The following is an 18,614-nucleotide window of genomic DNA, read 5'->3' as shown; positions in this document are numbered from 1 at the left end:
AACTAAACTGTCCCATAGTGATAGAGTGAGATCACTTCCTGTACGCTGTACTAGTTCTCATAAGTTTTCTAATCACAAACAAAGTTTTGAGTTATTAGTTATTCTTCAGTTTGCTGGTGCAATGAGTAAGATGGCCAACAAAACGACTGAGACAATGATGCCTAAGCCAGGTTTGGGGTTGAGATCATGCCCCCAGTCATGAGGTTATAGCATTTCTCTGAAAGATACTCATGATCTATGTGTAGTTTGCCACGGCTTGGAACACGCTCAGGTGGCCCTCAATCAAACCAGTTTGGGGACGCATTGCCACGTACTGTGTACAAACTCCCTGGAAAGACGTGTAGCCTTCTTGAGGAAGCTTGGAATTACTGATGGTGACTTTCCTTTCCCGAATGCTGGAAGCGGAGATGGATTGGGTGGTCTGCCTGGGCGTGGGGTATGTGGTGGCTGCCTGTGCCCATCTCGTCTGTGCACTCTGTCATCGGTTACGGGAGGCTACTCGGAGAGAAGGGGCATCCTGGTTCGGTGGGTACCTCCCACCGCCTGTGTTTGTCTCAGTCAAGCACTGCTTGCCTCTCTTCCCAGACTTGTTGATGAAGGGTCCAGTCCAACCTCAGTGATCCATTCCTATGTGGACTTTCGAGACCGGGCTAGCTAAACAAGCGCTGCATAACGCGCTAGCCAGGTTGGCTAACTCACTAAGGCAAGCAAGCTAATACTAGCTATTCCTGCCTCCCCACAGTGGAGTTTCTGGAGTAGCTCTCTTGTTTGGTATATGTATCATTAAGTCGCTTGGTTATTCTAAAACGGACCGTGCTGCGGTCAAAGAGGCTAGCCTAGTGTCATGACGTGGCCCTTTCTGGGTGTGGATCGTGCCCCCCCCACTCTCTCTCCTAAACCCAGGTTTTGTTATCTCAGGCCATAAATTCTTGGCAGAGGCTCTCTCCCCCTGGTCATGCAGAAAGAGAGGGAGAGAGCACAGAGAGAGAACAAAGGACTTCACTTTGCCAAACTCCTAAATCCCCAAAATGGGAGAATTAAACTATTTCTACTTTTGAGAATGTGGGAATGGTCCATGGACACTTAAGGGACAGTTATGATGAGTGTGTTTCATTTGGTGATCTCATGAAGGACAGGAAACACACATAACGTTCTCTTAAAGTGTATATTTCCCAGCTGTCAGGTTTACATCTAAATATTGTGAAAAGGATGTGATTAAAAATGAAACTATTTGTGAAAAGATGTAATGTGATATTAACCTTCTAAATGAGAGTATGGATTTTCATAAAAAGATTAACTAGTCAGTGGCCACACTCCTGTGAGCCCAGACATCACATTAGGCATCATGGCCCTTTTCTACTGAACGGTATCTCATAAAGTGTACATTTCCCAGCTGTCTGAAACATATAAAACCCACTCCTGATGAAATTCACATCAGACCACGTAAACCCCGATGTAAGCTAAGGTTGCAAATGGTTGAATTTCTAAGACCAAAACATGCCGTGTGATGCTGGTATGTGAAGTGGTTTAAACTACAACTCTACCAAAGGACAAGACTATACCACGTGGAGCATTGGCTACACGGCTGGAAATGGTTAAACTCTGAGACTATCAATCTCTACTGAATAAGTGAGAAATTCTAGACAACATGAATTACTAGTCTGCAGCTAGAAATTACGTAAACCTAGGATGAGAATACAGACAACCGCCGAAACATCTATTCTATGGCATTTCTCCGAATGGTATTCTGAAGTATCCATTCTAACAATAACGAAACACTTTGATCTTCGGGGAAACGCAACCAGAGAGACTCTGATGAACTCTCCAGCAGACGGACCAGATTCCAACAGAGAAGACAACGACATACGGGCGTATATGAATTGCATTTTCTTTTTGAATGAGTGGTCGTTCATGTAAAGTATTAGCAATGTCTATGAGTGTAGTAATCCTCTATGAGTTTCCCGCTCTTTATCGGTCCACACCCCCTTTCTTTTGTCTACCAAGCCATCATATTGGCTTTGCCAGCTAGGGAGTCTTTTCTTTGTATCATGTAGCAACCCAATGTATAATATCTACTGTTTGTTTGTTATGTATTTATGTGATTTGATTAGTTAGTAAATAAATAATTAAGCCAATTTGTATAACGCTGATTCATAATTTATGCTAGGGTTCGTGCAGAATTTTTAAGACGTTCCGATGAGACTGATAGAAGGTAAAGAATAATTAATGATGGACTGCTATTGATATAAAAGATCGTCAGATCTTTAAGAGTGGATTTAGGAGATAGCCGCTCCATATAAACTAATGCTTCCGTGGTGCCCCGGATTCCTAATGAGTTAGTTATTGCCTGATTAATTTAATCAAATAATTAAACGTTAGGTAATTGATTTGAAAATAGCCTGTCATCACATTAAGGATAATAGAGACACGACACTAGCTTATGCTAAAAAGCCTCCTGGCTAACATTGGCTAGCCTACTTAACCTATGGCGAGTAAAACTGACTAGCTTTCCACTGGCGTTATGGCAACCTTCTTCCTATTTTCAGTTCCTGGAGTTGGAGGGAGTGAAAGAAATGGAGTTTGTGTGCACCTCTGATGAAGAAGCAGCCCCCCGGGCACTTGGCTGGGGTAACGCCCGGAGCGAGGGGCTTTGGCATGGGTCTGTGAAAACAGTGCCCCTACTTTAGCTAAAACGGTTACTATGTCAGCCATTGCCAGAGACCCCTGTGCCAGTAAAGGGGCCGGGCTTCATGCAGGCTATACAGTCTCATGGAAGCACAACGTATGTTGGAAACTTGGCCATGTTTAAAGCTGCTCCCTCTGTTACCCCATGTTCCACGTTGTTCACAGGGTTCAAGGGGTATATCAGTGTCCCCAGGTTGAGAGTGACAAGTTGGGTCACTGTCCGCAAGGGGGTGTCCCTCCCCCATAGGTGGGATCCATTGCTGATTCCTGCCTGTAGCTCACTAGTCCCTTTAAGGTGTCTAGTGATACAGGTTATGGGCTCTATAGGCAATTAGTTGCTGGTAGGGGAGTCGAGGGAACCAGAAGGGTTGGACATGACAACGCTATTATACCACATGCAGTCTCTGTGGTTAATATGAATGAGCCCCCAAATGAGCTGTCTGTCTCCAGCTCAATGCTTTTCATTCCTGGGAATAAGATTAAATTACAAATCGCCCCTGTCTGCTACAACAAAAGGGGTTAGTTTGTTAGAGCTGTCTTCCCATTTCCAACGATGTTACAAGGAGCTTTGTCACCAGTACCTATCACTGGTTGGTAGGATAACCTCCATGATAACGTTTTTTCCCTGGGTCTATTTTTAATGTGTCCAGTCCAGCTCTGGGTGCCAGCAGGTTACTGGAACACATTTTACCGCCTAAACCGAGTGAGGCTCATTGTGGCACGGACAATCGGGGTACATCACTGGCTGCATTTCAAGACACATACTCGTCCACTTACCCTCGCCTTATGCCCTTGGGAGAATCCCCGCAGCCATATTTGTCATCGGTCCAAATGATTAGCCAAGCAAGGGAAGTTTGCAATGAATGCCCCTCCGCCCTCGATTTTAATGGAGTTTGAGAGTGTACATTTATGTTCACGTCGGTGCTGAAATGCCCCATAATTCAATTCGCGATGATTGTACATCCACTAAGAAAAGTCCACCAAAACTTGTGTGTAAGTAAAAACGAATGTAAATAAGTTAGAAATGGTGCTACTAATGCACATGACGGCACAAACACGTCTCGTAAAATTTATGTTTTTGTTTGGGTAGCTTTTGGAAATTCCAGAAATAAAAAATGTTCCTTCTTCAGAAGTAGCTAGGCAGGCTAACGTTATTTAGCTAATTAATTTGCTAGCCATCATACAGTAGGTGTATATTAATAATTATACTTTTAATGTAAGTAGAAATACAATCATAATTGACGGTAGCAAATATAAAGCACCCACAAGCTACCAGTGGCTGAAAACACAATCATCGCGGGATGAATGAGTGACGAATTTTCGGGCAAGGGCGGTCCATTTAAAAATCATTCCTTCCTCCCACGCCCCTTGCCCTGCAAGTGTATACTCGTCAGACGTCATGATATGTCATTAGAAGTGTCCACTTAATTTGAGGGCTGAGGGGAGAGTGTGTGTCTGTTAAGTGTTTTGAATGCAGCCACTGATAGCCGGAGCCCTTGAACCCAGAGTGGGCTGGGCTTTAGGCAAACCTTGGCACAAACACATTTTTTTTTTCAAGTGAGTTCCACACTGTTCACGGGTGTTAAAACTGTTGTTTCCTGTATTTGAGTTAAATTAAACGTTTTCCTTCTCTGGGCTTCTGGTGACACAATTTAGGAAATGGCTGCTTGATTTTCCGTACTGCACATCGGTTGGGTATTTTCCCCATAAATTCAAGTATTTACTCTGAGTATTATAGTAACTTACACTAAAAGGGGAAAGTAGGAAAAGTTAATGGAAGAAGGACATTGTGACCTCTGGTGGACAATCAGTGTGTACAAGTGGCCGACAGGAAAGGCCAACAAAAACCCCCTTTCAAGAAGGGTTGGTTTCAATAGAGATAGATGACGAATGACGGCATTCAAACTCGTAAATACATTAATTTCTTACTCCCAACGGGCGGTGGTTCGTGTGCAAAGTAAATGGTTACTGTGAGTGTAGTTTACAAAAGTGTCTCTTTCCCTTTGTCTCTCTCCCCCCCTAATGTTATGTTGTAACAAGCCGTCATATCTTGTCAGTCCACTAGGGACTTTTGTCTTATGCAAGTGTGTATGTGTATTCTGTGTTATTATTTAGTTAGTAAATAAATTATTAAACCAATGTGTTATACTGAATAATCAGCAAGGCTGGGGTTCTTGCAGATCCAAGAATGTTACGACTGTTCAGAATGAGACTGATATGAGGTAATGGTTAATAAGTGACTTATCAGTATATAACTTATATATAATTTAGAGTTTCATTCAGGAGATGGTATCTCATTAAACAACTTCTTCCGTGGTGCCCCAAATTCCTAATGAGTTCATTTGTTACCTGATTAATTTAATACTAATGCACATGACGGCACAAACACGTCTCGTAAAATTAATGATGTTTTTGTTTGGTTAGCTTTTGGAAATTGCAGAAATAAAACATTTTCCTTCAGAAGTAGCTAGGCAGGCTAACGTTATTTAGCTAATTAATAGTTAGCGGATTAAATAAATAACAGTCATCAGATTAATGAAAGTCACTACAAGGTTTTGTTTGCGTCACGCATTTTGACATTTGAGTGAAGGGCCCCTCCAACAGTCAGGCTCATCCCCCTCAGTCCTCTGACATTGCAAAGTCTTTCCCCACTTGAATTTACTTTTTTATTGTTCTTGTTTTTTCTGTCTTTTTTAGGTTGATGCTAAGCAGGCTGTTATGGTGCACAGATTTTTTTGGTTTATATCGATGCACCATCGGGAATTTAAGGTCATAAATTTCAGTGTAAACAGATTGGGGAGTGCCATCAAGAGAAGTGAGGTAATAGCAAAGATGAAACGGGAGAGAGTTGACATATTATTCTGTCAGGAAACTCACTTATCCTGTCCTGATCACGAGAACTCAAGATTATGGGATATAAGAATACCATTTTCTCTTCTTATAAAATGGGTAGAAGGGGCATTGCAATTTTGATCCCAAATTCAGTTAATTTTGAGTTATATCAGAAATAAAAGGAAAGGAGGGTAGATTTATCTTTGTTAAACATAAACTGGATCACAAGGAAGTTACATCATTTAATGTTTACGCGCCACCGGGGAATGACATGGTGTTCTTTAGGAATGTGTTTGATTTAACTGCCACAGAAACCTCTGGCACGCTTATCAGTGGAGGGGATTTTAACATGATTTTAATCTCAGAATTGGACAGTACAAATCAAAATCGGAAAACGAGCTTGGTTGCTAAAAAGATCAATAGGATATTACAGGATTTAGGACTGTTTGATGTTTGACGCTACTTCCATATGTCAGATAGGGAATGCATTTTTTACTCAGCCGCCACACTGAATACTCCAGGTTAGACTACTTTTTCATGTACAGTGCAGATAGACACAGGCTTAAGGATTGTAGGATCAGGCAGAACGACTTATTAGATCATAATGGAGTTGACCTAACTCGACATCTTGATAGCAAACCAAGAAATACTCTATGGAGGCTTAATACACGCATGCTGAATGATCCAGCATTTAAGGAGTCAATAAAGACAGAATTGAATGTCTATCTGGAGAATAAGGATAACTGGGAAGTATCCCCTGCAACATTGTGGGATACACTAAGCTGGGTAATAGAGGGAAGATCATAGCCACATCATCTCTCAAGAAAAAGATTAATGCACAGAAACTGCTGAAATTACAGGAAACATTAGGAAGCTTAGAACGATCTCATAGTCAATACAAAGACCCTCTTATTTTACGAGAGATTCAAAAGGTAAAACAGGAAATTGACCAGATTTATATTGAAGAAGTAGAGAAAAAGCTTAGGTTCCTGAAAGAACGATATTATGAAGCAGACTCAAAGCAACAAAATTACTAGCACGGGGACTCAGAAAACAACAAGCACAGAATACAATTTTCTAAATAAAAGACCGCAAAACAAAGCAGATTACATGCAAATTGGATGAAATACAGAATGCATTTGAATCATACTATACAAATCTGTGCAAGCAACCAGAGAAGGCAGATGCACAGACAACAGAGCGTTTTTTGAACTCACTTGATCTCCCTTCAATTGGGACAGAGCAAAATTATAGACTTACTTCAGAAATAACTACTGAAGAAATGAATAATGCAATATTTAATCTGAAAGCAAAAAGATCTCCAGGCACTGATGGCATGACTGGTTCAAAGCCTTCAGAGAACAACTAACACCTCTACTTCAGGCCTCTTTTAACTGGAATCTACGAGAAGGAGATCTACCACTATGGAGAGAAGCCATCATATCTGTAATTCCAAAAGTGGGTCAAGATAAGAAGGAATACAGTTCCTATAGACATATCGCAATTCTTAACATGGATTATAAACGGTATGCATCAATAATTGCCAAAAGAATGGAGGACATAATCCCAGAATTTATAGGAATTGGGACTTGGCACTGGTTTTGGAGGCACTGAGCCTCTGGATTCGGTGAATCTGAAGATCATCTCCTACAAAACCTCCCTTTGGCCTCAGCTAAACATGTTGGGGACCTCCACGCGTTATCCGTACATCCTTCCTGTATTCAGCTCTAATGTGACATTGCATCCAAATGCGGCCTTCACTCCAAAAGTCATGGCTATGTCCTACAGGTACTTAGCTTTTGAGCCATTTCCCTTTTTGTGTCCTATTTTTGCTTCTGAAGACAATCAGAGGTTACATGCCCTGTGCCCCTTTGTGAGCTTTATGCACGTACATTGAACGGACACAGGACATCTGGTTATGTGACCAACTTTTTGTCTGTTTTGCTAATCCAGCTCGCGGCAGGGCGCTCTCTATGCAGCATTTCTCCCATTGAATTGTGGAGGCTTTCTCACTGGCATATAGCAGCATGGGGCAAGGGTTACCTAGCGGTGTACATGTCCACTCCACCAGGAGTCTGGTGGCATCTTGGGCGTTGTTTAAAGGGTTGACTATAGAAGATATTTGTGCTGCGGCGAGTTGGGCATCACCACACACTTTTGTGAGGTTTTATTGCTTGGATGTCACTGTTCCCAGTATAGTACACAGTGTACTTACGGCTGGGACAGGGGAAAGTCACTAGCCAGCACGTTGTGTGCGCAATACCCAGACTGCCGCATCTGGCGAGATCAGGTCTGGGTGGTTTGCCATGGGCCGCTTCATTTTACTATCCGTTTGGGGTCGGCTTGGGCCCTGATTATATTTCCCCATTGTATGTTGTACCGAAGTTGACTGACTGAAAGGGAATGTAACGTTATGACTATAACTACTGTTCCCTGAAGGAGGGAAACGCACCATCCATTCCTGGGCTTGGTTCAGAGTGGTATTAAATTGAAGGAGTGAATCCGAGCCTCATGCTTATCACCTGGGGAAGACGTGATTGTAGATCCTTCAACCGAAGTCGCAAGAGTGTGACTCCCCATAATATGGTGTACCTTGTTGCCCTCATTCAGGGAACAGTAGTTATAGTCATAACGTTAAGTTTTCCACCACCATCAACAAAACACTGAATTATGGAATTTCTCGTGGAAGAATCGTGTCGCATTCCTCCAGTAGAGTTTCAGACACTTGTAGAATCTACGCAAAGGTGCATTGAAGCTGTTCTGGGGGCTCGTGGTGGTTGGCCCAACTCCCTATTAAGACACTTTATGTTGGTGTTTCCTATATTTTGGCAGTTACCTGTTGGTACAGTACCATAGATTTTCTGGATGCCCTGAAGGTCGTCATGAGGAAGTTTGAAGTTCTCTGTGTCCATGTACTGGTAGAATGGAGCCATGATGGCTGTGGGATCATTGGAGTGTTCCAGACCCAGGGCGTGGCCCAGCTCATGGACTGCCACCAGGAACAGGTCATTACCTGGGAAGGGAGAGAAAGACTAGGGATTAGAATTACACAAACACACACGCAGTGTGACTGCACACACACATGCACACATGCACACACACAGACCCCAGCTAGCACATTTGGTTCCTTGGAAGTTGTGGGAATGTATACTACCGTTCAAAAGTTTGGGGTCACTTAGAAATGTCCTTGTTTTTGAAAGAAAAGCCTTTTTTTTGTCCATTAAAATAACATCAACTTGATCAGAAATACAGTGTAGATATTGTTAATGTTTTAAATGACTATTGTAGCTGGAAACGGCAGATTTTTTTATGGAATATCTACATAGGCGTACAGAGGCCCATTATCAGCAACCATCACTCCTGTGTTCCAATGGCACGTTGTGTTAGCTAATCCAAGTTTATCATTTTGAAAGGCTAATTGATCATTAGAAAACCCTTTTGCAATTATGTTAGCACAGCTGAAAACTGTTGTCCTGATGTAAGAAGCAATAAAACTGTCCTTCTTTAGACTAATTGAGTATCTGGAGCATCAGCATTTTGGGGTTCGATTACAGGCTCAAAATGGCCAGAAACAAAGACTTTCTTCTGAAACGCATCAGTCTATTCTTGTTCTGAGAATTGAAGGCTATTCCATGCAAGAAATTGCCAAGAAACTGAAGATCTCGTACAACGCTGTGTACTACTTCCTTCACAGCACAGTGCAAACTGGCTCTAACCAGAATAGAAAGAGGAGTCGGAGGCCCCGGTGCAAACTGAGCACTGAAGGGAAGTAGACAGTTTAAGGGGAAAAACTGAAGGGGAATAGACAGTTTAAAGAAGCTTTTTTAAGCCTTGAGACAATTGAGACAGGGATTGTGTATGTGTGCCATTCAGAGGGTGAATGGGAAAGACAAAGGATTTGAGTGCATTTCAACGTGATATGGTAGTAGGTAACAGGCGCACTGCACCGGTTTGAGTTTGTTAAGAACTGCAACACTGCTGGGATTTTCACACTCAACCGTTTCCTGTGTGTATCGAGAATGGTCCACCACCCAAAGGATATCCACCCAACTTGACACAAGCATTGGAGTCAACATGGGCCAGCATCCCTGTGGAATGCTTTCGACACCTTGTAGAGTCCATGCCCCGAATAATTGAGGCTGTTCTGAGGGCAAAAGGGGATGCAGCTCAATATTAGGAGGGTGTTCCTAATATTTTGTCCACTCAGTGCATATGGTTTTAAATAACATTGTTAGAAAGTTCCTTGAACGCTACTGATGTTCTTGTGGTTTTTATGGAAAGTTTTCAATGTTCTGAGAACATGACATTAAATAGAACTATGAGGAAACCTGCAGAAAACATTCTTCTGAAGTACTGAAATTTCCACAGAAGAATGTTGTTTCTTAACGTTCTCTGAACGTTCTGAGAACATGACTTTAAATTGAACCGTGAGGAAACCTGTCGAAAACATTATGTTGACAATATTGAAATTCCCACCTGAGAAACTGAAAAAGAAAAGTAAAAGCTGGGTATCCTGCACCATTCTCAGAACTTTGTGGGAACGTTGCAGGCAAAATAACCATAGGACAACCAAACTCTCACCAAGCTCTGAGAAACATATGGTTCTCAGAACGTTGTGCTAGCTACGACACACACACACACCTACGAAACTGGCTCATTTCCAGTTGAATTCTACAGAAGTGGATCAACATGTTAATCACACTGCTGACATTTACTATAGTCTATAGGGCTATAATTCATACGGTTTCGTGTTTTTCACCTGGGGATTCAACTCTATTATGAACGGCAAGGTTAGAATGAGGCTATTGAGGCTGGGAAACGTGAAGGGCATATTATGTGTCTATAGGGAGTCACAGCTTACAGAGAAAAGAGTGTCCCTGCCCAGGGCATTGGAACATTCATGTCCTGTTACACAACACACACACCACAGATATACATGCTTGACTCCACGTTACTAGTCATAGGTCTGGAGTATGTGTAATTTTAACTGACTTGTCCGGAAGGGCCTACTGCTGCAGTAGAGAGAGAGAGAGAAATGGTCTAATTTATTCTGTTGCTCACGCTTTTCACAAGAGTGACGCGTGTAGCTTGTTGTTGTTGTTGGCCAATCACAAGTCATTACAAGTGGCTACAGTCGTTGAGCCTCCGTGTGGAAAAAGTTAGGAGCTATCTAATCAACGGAAGATGGAATTAATATGACAGAATTAAAAGTTAAAGGAGAAGGATAGGCTACAACCGCCAAAAGCCAACAACTAGCCTGCTATTTAGCTAATATTCTGAATGGAGTTGTTATTTGCAACTGTAGGATGAGAAAATGCATCAACTGCAGCGTCAATTAGCCAAGCTAGCTAACGTTAGCTGGTTTAACTAGCTTCTCCCGGTTTGATGCAGTCAAGACAGGTACCACTTAATCACATTTGATGATAAATAACCTAGTTATTAGTCTACTATAGCGCGAGTCGGCTTGGTTAGTTGGTTGCTGTCTCTCGTCTCTCCGTCCATGCTCCCTGTTTCACTCGTTCACAGTACGGCCCCTCCCCCACCTGCTAGAGCGGCACCTCTCTTCTTCTTCGATGGGGTTTTTGCAGCAATTCGACCATGAAGGCCTGATTCACGCAGTCTCTCAACAGTGGATCTGGAGACGTGTCTGTTACTTGAACTCTGTGAAGCATTTATTTGGGTTGCAATTTCTGAGGCTGGTAACTCTAATGAACTTATCCTCTGCAGCAGAGGTAACTATGGGTCTTCTTTTTCTGTGGCGGTCCTCATGAGAGCCAGTTTCATCATAGCGCTTGATGGTTTTTGCAACTACACTTGAAGAAATGTTCAAAGTTCTTGAAATTTTCCGGATTGACTGACCTTCATGTCTTAAAGTAATGATGGACTGTCATTTCTCTTTATTATTTCAGCTGTTCTTGCCATAATATGGACTTGGTGTTTTACCAAGTAGGGCTATCTTCTGTACACCACCCATACATGTCACGAATCCCTCCGGAACTGTCATGACGCACACCTGGTCCCTATTCCCAGTGATTAGTATTGTATAATTGTGCCCTTTGTTCACCATTGTCCTGTCGATTATTGTTACAATGTTCGTTGGTCGTGTGAGCACCTGTGCTGTGTTGTTTTGGCTTTTATGCCACTTGTATTGCGTAGATGATTAAGGGTCTCGTCCCGTGTAATAATCATTGTGCGCTTGCGTGTGTTCGGGTCTCGTCCCGTGTATTTATTAGAGGTACTCCTCGCTCTTTTGTTTGGGTTTCAACCCTGTGTTTTTTTTATATGTGTTTGTTTGGTCTGCGTCCCCATGTTTTTACACGGCACGCTGTAATTTGGGAAATAAAAACCCCTATTATGCATTTCTGCGCCTGTCTCCTGACCATTTATGCCAACGTGACACTACCTTGTCACAACACAACTGATTGGCTTAAATGCATTAAGGAATGAAATTCCAAATTAACTTTTAACAAGGTACACCTGTTAATTTAAATGCATTAAACGCTTTTCCAGTTCTGCCCACAAATGTTCTATGGGATTGAGGTCAGGGCTTTCTGATGGCCTCTCCAATACCTTGACTTTGTTGTCCTTAAGCCATTTTGCCACAACTTTGGAAGTATTCTTGGGGTCAATGTCCATTTGGAAGACCCATTTGTGACCAAGCTTTCACTTCTTGACTGATGTCTTCAGATGTTGCTTCAATATATCCACAATTTTCCATCCTCATGATGATGTCTATTTTGTGAAGTGCACCAGTCCCTCCTGCAGCAAAGCACCCTCACAAAATGATACTGCCACCCCCGTGCTTCACGATTGGGATGGTGTTCTTCGGCTTGCAAGCCTCCCCTTTTTTCCTCCAAACATAACGATGGTCATTATGGCCAAACAGTTCTATTTTTGTTTCATCAGACTAGAGGAAATTTCTCCAAAAAGTATGATCATTGTCCCCATGTGCAGTTTCAAACCGTAGTCTGGCTTTTTTATGGCGGTTTTGGAGCAGTGGCTTCTTCCTTGCTGAGCGGCCTTTCAGGTTATATCAATATAGGACTCATTTTACTGTAGATATAGATACTTTTGTACCTGTTTCCTCCAGCATCTTCACAAGGTCCTTTGCTGTTGTTCTGGGATTGATTTGCACTTTTCGCACCAAAGTACGTTCATCTCTGAGAGACAGAACGCATCTCCTTCCTGAGCGATATGATGGCTGTGTGGTCCCATGGTGTTTATACACTGCTCAAAAAAATAAAGAGAACACTTAAACAACACATCCTAGATCTGAATGAAATAAATAATCTTATTAAATACTTTTTTCTTTACATAGTTGAGTGTGCTGACAACAAAATCACGGAAAATTATCAATGGAAATCCAATTTATCAACCCATGGAGGTCTGGATTTGGAGTCACACTCAAAATTAAAGTGGAAAACCACACTACAGGCTGATCCAACTTTGATGTAATGTCCTTAAAACAAGTCAAAATGAGGCTCAGTAGTGTGTGTGGCCTCCACGTGCCTGTATGACCTCCCTACAACGCCTGGGAATGCTCCTGATGAGGTGGCGGATGGTCTCCTGAAGGATCTCCTCCCAGATCTGGACTAAAGCATCCGCCAACTCCTGGACAGTCTGTGGTGCAACGTGGTGTTGGTGGATGGAGTGAGACATGATGTCCCAGATATGCTCAATTGGATTCAGGTCTGGGGAACGGGCGGGCCAGTCCATAGCATCAATGCCTTCCTCTTGCAGGAACTGCTGACACACTCCAGCCACATGAGGTCTAGCATTGTCTTGCATTAGGAGGAACCCAGGGCCAACCGCACCAGCATATGGTCTCATCTCGGTACCTAATGGCAGTCAGGCTACCTCTGGCGAGCACATGGAGGGCTGTGCGGCCCCCCCAAAGAAATGCCACCCCACACCATGACTGACCCACCGCCAAACCAGTCATGCTGGAGGATGTTGCAGGCAGCAGAACATTCTCCACGGCGTCTCCAGACTCTGTCACGTCTGTCACGTGCTCAGTGTGAACCTGCTTTCATCTGTGAAGAGAACAGGGCGCCAGTGGCGAATTTGCCAATCTTGGTGTTCTCTGGCAAATGCCAAACGTCCTGCACGGTGTTGGGCTGTAAGCACAACCCCCACCTGTGGATGTCGGGCCCTCATACCACCCTTATGGAGTCTGTTTCTGACCGTTTGAGGAGACACATGCTCATTTGTGGCCTGCTGGAGGTCATTTTGCAGGGCTCTGGCAGTGCTCCTCCTTGCACAAAGGCGGTGGTAGCGGTCCTGCTGCTGGGTTGTTGCCCTCCTACGGCCTCCTCCACGTCTCCTGATGTACTGGCCTGTCTCCTGGTAGCGCCTCCATGCTCTGGACACTACGCTGACAGACACAGCAAACCTTCTTGCCACAGCTCGCATTGATGTGCCATCCAGGATGAGCTGCACTACCTGAGCCACTTGTGTAGGTTGTAGACTCCGTCTCATGCTACCACTAGAGTGAAAGCACCGCCAGCATTCAAAAGTGACCAAAACATCAGCCAGGAAGCATAGGAACTGAGAAGTGGTCTGTGGTCTCCACCTGCAGAACCACTCCTTTATTGGGGGTGTCTTGCTTATTGCCTATAATTTCCACCTCTTGTCTATTCCATTTGCACAACAGCATGTGAAATTTATTGTCAATCAGTGTTGCTTCCTAAGTGGACAGTTTGATTTCACAGAAGTGTGATTGACTTGGAGTTACATTGTGTTGTTTAAGTGTTCCTTTATTTTTTTGAGCAGTATACTTGCGTACTATTGTTTGTACAGATGAACATGGTACCTTCAGGCATTTGGAAATTGCTCCCAAGGATGAACCAGACTTGTGGAGGTCTACAAATGTTTTTCTGAGGTCTTGGCTTATTTCTTTTGATTTTCCCATGATGTCAAGCAAAGAGGCACTGAGTTTGAAGGTAGGCCTTGAAATACATCCACGGGTACTCCTCCAATTGACTCAAAATATGTCAATTAGCCTATCAGAAGCTTCTAAAGCCATGACATAATTTTCTGGAATTTTCCAAGCTGTTTAAAGGCACAGTCAACTTAGTGTATGTAAACTTCTGACCCACTGGAATTGTGATACAATGAACTATAAGTGAAATAATCTGTCTGTTGTCACGCCCTGACCTTAGATTGCCGTTTATTTTCCCTATTTTGGTTAGGCCAGGGTGTGATTCGGGTGGGAATTCTAGATTTTGTATTTCTATGTTCATTTCTATGTTTTCTATTTCTTTGTGTTGAGCAGAGTATGGTTCCTAATCAGAGGCAGCTGTTTATTGTTGTCTCTGATTAGGAATCATACTTAGGCAGCCCTTTTATTTTTTATTTTTTTACACTTTCAGTTGTGGGATCTTGTTTTTGCACAGCTTTGTAAAGCCTGCAGAACGTGACGTTCGTTTTCCGTTATTTGTTGTTTTGCTTTAGTGTTCTGAGTTTAAATAAATATTTATCATGAGCACTCAACACGCTGCACCTTGGTCTACTCATTTCGACGAGCATCACATCTGTAAACAATTGTTGGAAAAATGACTTGTGTCAAGCACAAAGCAGATGTCCTAACCAACTTGCCAAAACTATAGTTTGTTAACAAGAAATGTGTGGAGTGTTTGGAAAAACGAGTTTTAGTGTCTCCAACCTAAGTGTATGTAAACTTCCGACTTCAACTGTATATTCAGGAAAGAAGCAAGGTTGTTCTTCTATGCTGGATATAAAAGAAGCTTCAGCGTTCACACTGAACTGGCGGGGAAGAGCTTCTCTGGTGTGATACAATCACATTGGCTGGTGGTAAAAATGCAATAAACGGAAATCCTCTGTTCTCCCCACGCCCTGTGTTTATGTTTGCAATGAAATGTATTACCTCAGAATACCCGATGCTATAATGTATGCAATCAAATTCATGAATTAAGTTTTCCTATCAATCTAATTTGCATAAACATTGTGATTGGAGTATAGCTGTGATGGTTATCGAATCAGGATCAAATCCTCTGATTTCCTCGAGCTCATTAATGATAGAATGTTCATATTTGAAGATTACCGAAAGGGTCAGTCTCTTTGGCAATGACAAGGAGTGGAATGTTAGCTAAAGAGACTGGTACTAAAGCTATAGATACAGTAGGACACAACATTGTATGGAGTAAAAGGGACAATATTTTCTTGTGTAGAAAAAGTAAAAGTTATCAAAAATATAAATAGTAAAGTACAGATACCCCCAAAATCGACTGAAGTAGTACTTTAAAGTATTTTTACTTAAGTACTTTACACCACTGCTGTCAACACATTTGAACACAGTTAACAAGATAGACGATAGAGTTTTGTTGACACAGAATGGAATGTACATATTTTTAAATAACATTCTTATAACGTTTTCTGAATGTTGCTAAGTTTTCTTGTGACTTTTATGGAAAGTTTTCTTCATGTTCTGAGAATGGAATTTAAAGCTAATTGATTCTTTAAATTGATGTGTAGAATAATAATTTTTCTTACATTCCCAGAATATTGCCAAGAACTGACACAAAAGAGAACCACACATTCTCTGAACATTCTGAGAACATCGCTTAAGGAGTTTTGGCTTTCCATGGTGACATCCCCATGCGGTAAATTGGTTAATAGACCAATAAAAAAGAGAGTTCCAAACCTCTGCCAATAACACCTAGTTTTCAGTTTTCCCCTTCCCACTCAGACCACTCAGACAGTCCTAGCGTAATTCCTGCTTGAGAAATAGTTTTTTGCTAAAAAAGCAATTTTTGCTGATTTTATTGGAAATCTATAATAGTAAGGTACTTTGTCAAAATCAAATGAAATTTTATTGGTCACATACACATGGTTAGCAGAGGTTATTGCGAGTGTAGTGAAATGCTTGTGCTTCTAATTCCGACAGTGCAGCAATATCTAACATGTAATCTAACAGTTCCACAACAACTATATAAATACACACAAATCTAAAAATGATTTGACAGCTCTGTTTTACAGTCATTGATTTACACACACAAGCTGAGGCAAAGGATTGAACCAGAGTCTATTCTGCGTGGTTAGCCATGATTTTAAACAACATGTAGAGAGAAATCTGAATCAGATAATAACAAGAAGCAACTGAGGAGAATTGATAGGGGGCTACAGGACAAAAAGCTGAACCAAGAAACAAACAAAACACTGGCTGCTATTGCCCTTTTCACACTGACAGGCAGGTGGCATAGGAGGCGACTGCCTATCTAAGTGGCAGTGTTGTGCCAGTTAATGCTGCCTGACAGCCCTCTAGATGTGCTGTTCCGCAGGCAGTACTAACGGCAGCCAGAGCAGAGCAGGCAGGCAGCAGGGTAATTAAAGTAAAGTGCTGCCTGACGGTGGATGGATGGAGGCTGACAGGGCTGAGAGAGGGATCTGATTACCCTCTTCAAGCTGCAGCTCTCTAGGGCTGCAGGCTGGAGCCCCACTCCACCCTGCCCTGCAGCTACAGTACAATACACTCCCTGACCATAACAGAATGAAAATGTGAGGGTTTATATCTGATAACAGCAGGGTGTGGTGCAATACAATGCAGCCTGTTCAAATGCAGACTGTATCAGTGACGTGCAGTCAGGGTAGGCGGTCTAATAAAAAAAAGCTGTTATGAAAAGCCTAATAAAACATTTAATTATATAAAATATGGTAATTCTATTTCTTTTATCAAATGTCTTTTCTCTGTGATTCTGGTGGTTTTTAAGCTCAAAATCCCCAAATGTGCAAAAACTGCATCAAAACCTCAGGAAAGATGCCACGGTATGCATTCCTTCCTTCCCATCCTTTAAAATCCATTCAAATCGTTGATGCACACGGCCGTTCATGATTCCAGTCACTGTTAACGGACAGGGTCAGGGTAGGACTCACTGCTTTGCCTAGCTGACATTTGTTGCATTGAGTGGATTTCATATTTTGCATGTTTTGCCTAAACATGTTGTGTGGGAAAGCTCTGCACATTTGGGCATGTCTACATAATTTGGCACGTGCATCCTTTAAACTGAACGATGCTAGCTAGCAAAGACAACATGACAAAATGGACACTACTGTACCTCAAAAAACGTCCAATTTACTGTATGTATTAGGTATTTTATTAGCATCCTCATTAGCTGTTGCGAAAGTAGCAGCTACTCTTCCTGGCGTCCACACCAAACATTAAACATGGCATAATACAGAGCATTATTAGACAAGACCAGCTCTAGGACAGAACTACATACTATACATTTAAAAAGTCACTCATAGCTATATATCAATACATACAGTACACACAAAATATTGAGGTCAAATAGGGGAGAGGAGTTGTGCCGTGTGTTGTTTATAACATTTTTTTCAACCAGGTTTGCTGTTCATTTGAGCGATATGAAATGGAAGGGAGTTCCATGCCATAATGGCTCTATATAATACTGTACGCTTTCTTGAATTTGTTCTTGATTTGGGGACTATGAAAAGACTTAGATTTCCAAGGAAAACTTGGTAGAATTCAGAGAGGGAGACCAACACTTGCACTTACTGAATTTCAACAGAGGAAGGGACAGAAAATCATACGACCGTTTAAACAGAAGTGGCGCTACTTCTGCGCTACTAGAAGCCGCCTGTACTCTTTCCCCTGCCTGCTCTTCTCATCCGGGGACAACGTTTGGGTGGAAGGCGGCTACTGCAACCTCAACAACCTGACCAATGCCCTCAACAAACACGAAAAGTCGGCATCGCACATCCAACACCAGATCACCCTAAAAACTTTTGAGAACACATGATCGATCTGGCGTTAAATGATGGGCAAAAACAACAAGTGACCATCCACAATGCTAGTGACCATCCACAATGCTAAGGTAAAGGAAAACTGTGAGATTTTGAAGGACCTTATTAGAGCAACATGCTACCTAGGGAAACAAGAGTTAACATTTTGCAGTAATGATGGCGCCGGAGAGAATGGCTGCCATTTTACAGTCTTCTAACCAATTGTGCTATTGTGTGTTTTTTCACATTATTTGTAACTTATTTTTGCACATAATGTTTCTACCACAATCTCTTCTGACCGAAAAGAGCTTCAAGAAATCAGGACAACAATTACTCAC

At 42.2% G+C, this 18,614-nt stretch overlaps 1 protein-coding gene across 4 annotated transcripts in view; it reads right to left on the bottom strand.

Annotated features, from left to right (window-relative positions):
• The window catches only part of LOC106600425 (matrix metalloproteinase-16), a 44,197-nt gene that overhangs the window by 10,768 nt on the left and 14,815 nt on the right, over positions 1-18,614 (bottom strand). For 2 of the 4 annotated variants that reach the window (XM_014191762.2, XM_014191765.2), the window contains one exon: positions 8,369-8,530. In XM_014191762.2, the coding sequence (XP_014047237.1) occupies positions 8,369-8,530 (162 nt within the window). Of the gene's footprint in view, positions 1-8,353; positions 8,531-18,614 lie in introns of all 4 variants that reach the window. The other 2 variants (XM_014191763.2, XM_014191761.2) reach the window with 1 other exon arrangement.

This window comes from Salmo salar, chromosome ssa03 (assembly GCF_905237065.1).
Source record: "Salmo salar chromosome ssa03, Ssal_v3.1, whole genome shotgun sequence".
Lineage (NCBI taxonomy): Eukaryota > Metazoa > Chordata > Actinopteri > Salmoniformes > Salmonidae > Salmo > Salmo salar.
Note: the sequence above shows the minus strand (reverse complement) of the source record. Positions and strands in the feature narration are given on the sequence as shown.